The following is a 3,052-nucleotide window of genomic DNA, read 5'->3' on the forward strand; positions in this document are numbered from 1 at the left end:
CCGCATTCTGCGTAACCCAGGACTAACAACGTAGACGTAGCGGATAATTAGCCCCATTTTTTTTTTGTTCGTTTTTTTCGTTTTTTTTCGTTTTTTTCTCGTCTTTCTTCTTCTCCCTTTTTTATGGGTTCAATTAACCATAACCTCTCTGGTTTGATTCAACTCCCATGTCTCTGAAACACAGAGTATCGATGACTACTTATCGCAACAAATCGGAGCAATATTGCAATGTTGTCGACGATCCTTTCGGTAGTGTTCGATTTATTGTCAGTGGTAATGTCGCAACCTTCTGACGACTATCAAATTATGTATCCAGCAATTCTTTATGAATTGGAATACGCTCGATACTTTCAGCGGTTTCAGCCACTGGGTTTTCCATCAACATTCTTGTGATTCCCGCTCGAGCGAAGAGTGTGTCTTCGTGATCACATTCAATCGGTAAAGAAGTACAAATTATGTACATCCATAGGCAGGCATGGATGCCACAACTGACCAAATCATTTTGATCGGGTACGTCAGATGGACAGTAATTACTCGAGGGTGGGTCACTTTGTGCCATTTCTGGATCAAGCATGTTGACCAACGTCAAATTGGCATGGAAGAGATGTAAGGACGGAAGTTTTCGACGCATCGAGTCTATCAACACGAGCATATGATTCTTTGCATCGACAATCATCAGAGTCCAGTGATTGCGAGTCAATAGATGGAGCGGAAGTATCCAATATTCAACTCCAGAGAGGCGACGTCGAACGAGATTTCTCTTGAATCTCTCATGCAATTTATTCAAGATGAGGTTTCCGGTTATCGATGTATTAATAAACAAGACGTTCGCCCGTCTAGTCTCCCGAGCTGTATCTACTAACATTGCAGCGAATGCATTCAGGATGTTATCACTCAATTCCGTCCCCGGTTTCAGCGTTTCCAGATCATACCAATCTAGTGGGAAGCCCCTGATGTTTTGATGTGTTCGTTCAAAATTTTCTGGATAAGTCGCTGTTCGCGAGAAAAGAAGTTCTCGTGCGTTGAGGACATGGTGCATACGTAATCGTGATTGTAGATCAAGCTCATCGCTCTCGTCGCTCCTCCTCTCAGACCTGGAATTCCTATCATCTTCTTCAACCATGCTGTGCTGCTTCGAATTTCCATCAACTTCATCATCCATTTTCGCAGGTTCGAAACCCTCATCTTTTCCATTTCTCATTTTTTCAACCTCTGTTCCTTTATCGCTATTTCCGGTGAGATTCTTATTTTGTATATCATCATCACTGACTTGCTCGCCACGTGTACTCGACTCGTCATCAGTTCCAGAATCTTCCCCAGTCTGTTCCGATGGATTCGTCTTTCGTATTATGAGTTTGGGATACGTCAAATAACGATTTTGGCCTTTGCGTTTCCTCGGTTCACGCCTTAGCCAATACTCCTCTGCAGTCTCATCAGTACGCTCTTATGGAAGAATTTTCTCTTTCAGTTTTTGCCTTTGGGTATCAAGAGAGTAGTCGCGATCTACAAAACGATTAGGGAGCAATTTTTCTTGTTGTTGAACAAAGTGTGCTGCAAAAACCCTCTTCTGGTTCGTCCAAATCATCCACTTCACGAGTCTATGCCAATTTTCAACTGAATTGTTTGAATCTCTAAGGATATTGAATCTTTTGATGACAACAGCGGACCATAAGGGGCAATATGGCATACAAGTATTCAATAAATACATTATAAACTGCGGTTGATAATATTCGGAAGTTTCCGCATTAGTACAGGGGAAATCTAGCAATAGTTGGTTGCATAAATTCAGGAATTCTTCATAATACAATGAGTCTTTTACCTTGTAACCAAGGAATTGATCTTCATCCAAGACTTCTCCGTCTTCTGACGTCTCTCCAGTTTGTTCACTCTCTGAATTCAATGGTGCAAAGTCGTTAAGAAGATAAATATGTTCATTACGCTCCTCTATGGTCATTTCCAGCATTAATATCTCAACCATTAAAGTGAAAATATTTTTCGCCTTATCCAAAGTGTCACTATGAAGCAACATAGTTACACCTCGAGATACAATGGAATAAAGGGATCCTTCTTCTTCAGACCAAGAGTTATGAGTTTCTTTTGAGCTGTTTTCAACATATGAGGTCCACATATGTGTAAAACTGTACGCCAGAAATTTTGATTCTCATCTCGGATTAGGGTATTGATGTAATCAATCAGAGATAGTTTGTTAAGAACAAGATATGCAGATTGTAATAGGGTTAAACTGAAATCAGATTCCTACTTGTCAATGAAAGGATTACGTTGTGACATCAATCTGAGATTATAGTCCAGTTCCAGGCGGAATGCTGTCAAGTGTGGAACTGATTGGGCAGCGCTGATGAATTCCGCAACAGGGAAAGGAACTTTTCCATCTTCACCAGGGAGAATGATGGTGTAGTAGAAAATTGGTTTTGTTTCTCCTGGAGGTTGCTTCACGATTGTGCCAGTGGAATCCCAATAGCAGAGCACTGTTCCAATGGGTTCTGATAATAATACCTTTAACTGCGCCTCTGCGAAGAACAAAATATAGAAAGTTCTCAATGAAAACTGTTGAATGTAGTTATCAATGTACTGGCCTTTCCAAGTCACTGCATATTGCTGGATCAATTTAAGGATGAATTCCGTAAGATTGGGGCTCAGATCATCTTTAGATTTCTCGTCACTGTTAATCTTTTGTAAGAGCATTAGATTCGGTGTATGATTGAGGTTGCCTTTCGCCAATTGTGGACATTCCCTGGATTCATCGATTCTAATTTTTGCTTATAGGCTGAACTACCTTTCATTTCAGCAGCGAGTTTATCCCTGTAGACGCCGCAGATGAATTTTCTGTGCCCCTCCACTTTCTCATGCTGCAATTGTCCATCAGCTGATACAGAAACTTCGAGGGCCATAAATGGCTCAGATATTTTTGACTTAAAAGTAAATTTATACTTGATACATTTTCTGGGTTTGCAATCTGCTCGTGCTTGGAAATATTTTCCATTCTTCCCTCCATCTACATTATTATTACCAATCGAATGTCAAAACACAATAC

The 3,052-nt window shown here is 40.6% G+C and overlaps 1 protein-coding gene across 1 annotated transcript; it reads right to left on the bottom strand.

Annotated features, from left to right (window-relative positions):
- Window positions 1–304: 304 nt before the first annotated feature.
- LOC107044001 lies at window positions 305–1,954 on the bottom strand. The gene is made up of 2 exons (XM_015265730.1): window positions 1,820–1,954; window positions 305–1,339 (listed from the first exon to the last, which is right to left on the bottom strand). Exons 1-2 carry the CDS (start codon window positions 1,952–1,954, stop codon window positions 305–307), a joined length of 1,170 nt encoding a protein of 389 aa, XP_015121216.1.
- Between the last annotated feature and the right edge of the window lie 1,098 nt (window positions 1,955–3,052).

The sequence above is a fragment of the Diachasma alloeum genome, unplaced genomic scaffold, assembly GCF_001412515.2.
Source record: "Diachasma alloeum isolate Michigan unplaced genomic scaffold, Dall2.0 Dall_scaffold_00656, whole genome shotgun sequence".
Lineage (NCBI taxonomy): Eukaryota > Metazoa > Arthropoda > Insecta > Hymenoptera > Braconidae > Diachasma > Diachasma alloeum.

Bases quoted from the DNA above. Each gene is read 5' to 3' on its own strand.
- LOC107044001 (XM_015265730.1), bottom strand. From the start codon at position 1,954: ATGACCATAGAGGAGCGTAATGAACATATTTATCTTCTTAACGACTTT. The intron at 1,340-1,819 runs GTAAAAGACTCA...ATAATACGAAAG, and splicing joins ATCAATTCCTTGGTTACAAG to ACGAATCCATCGGAACAGAC.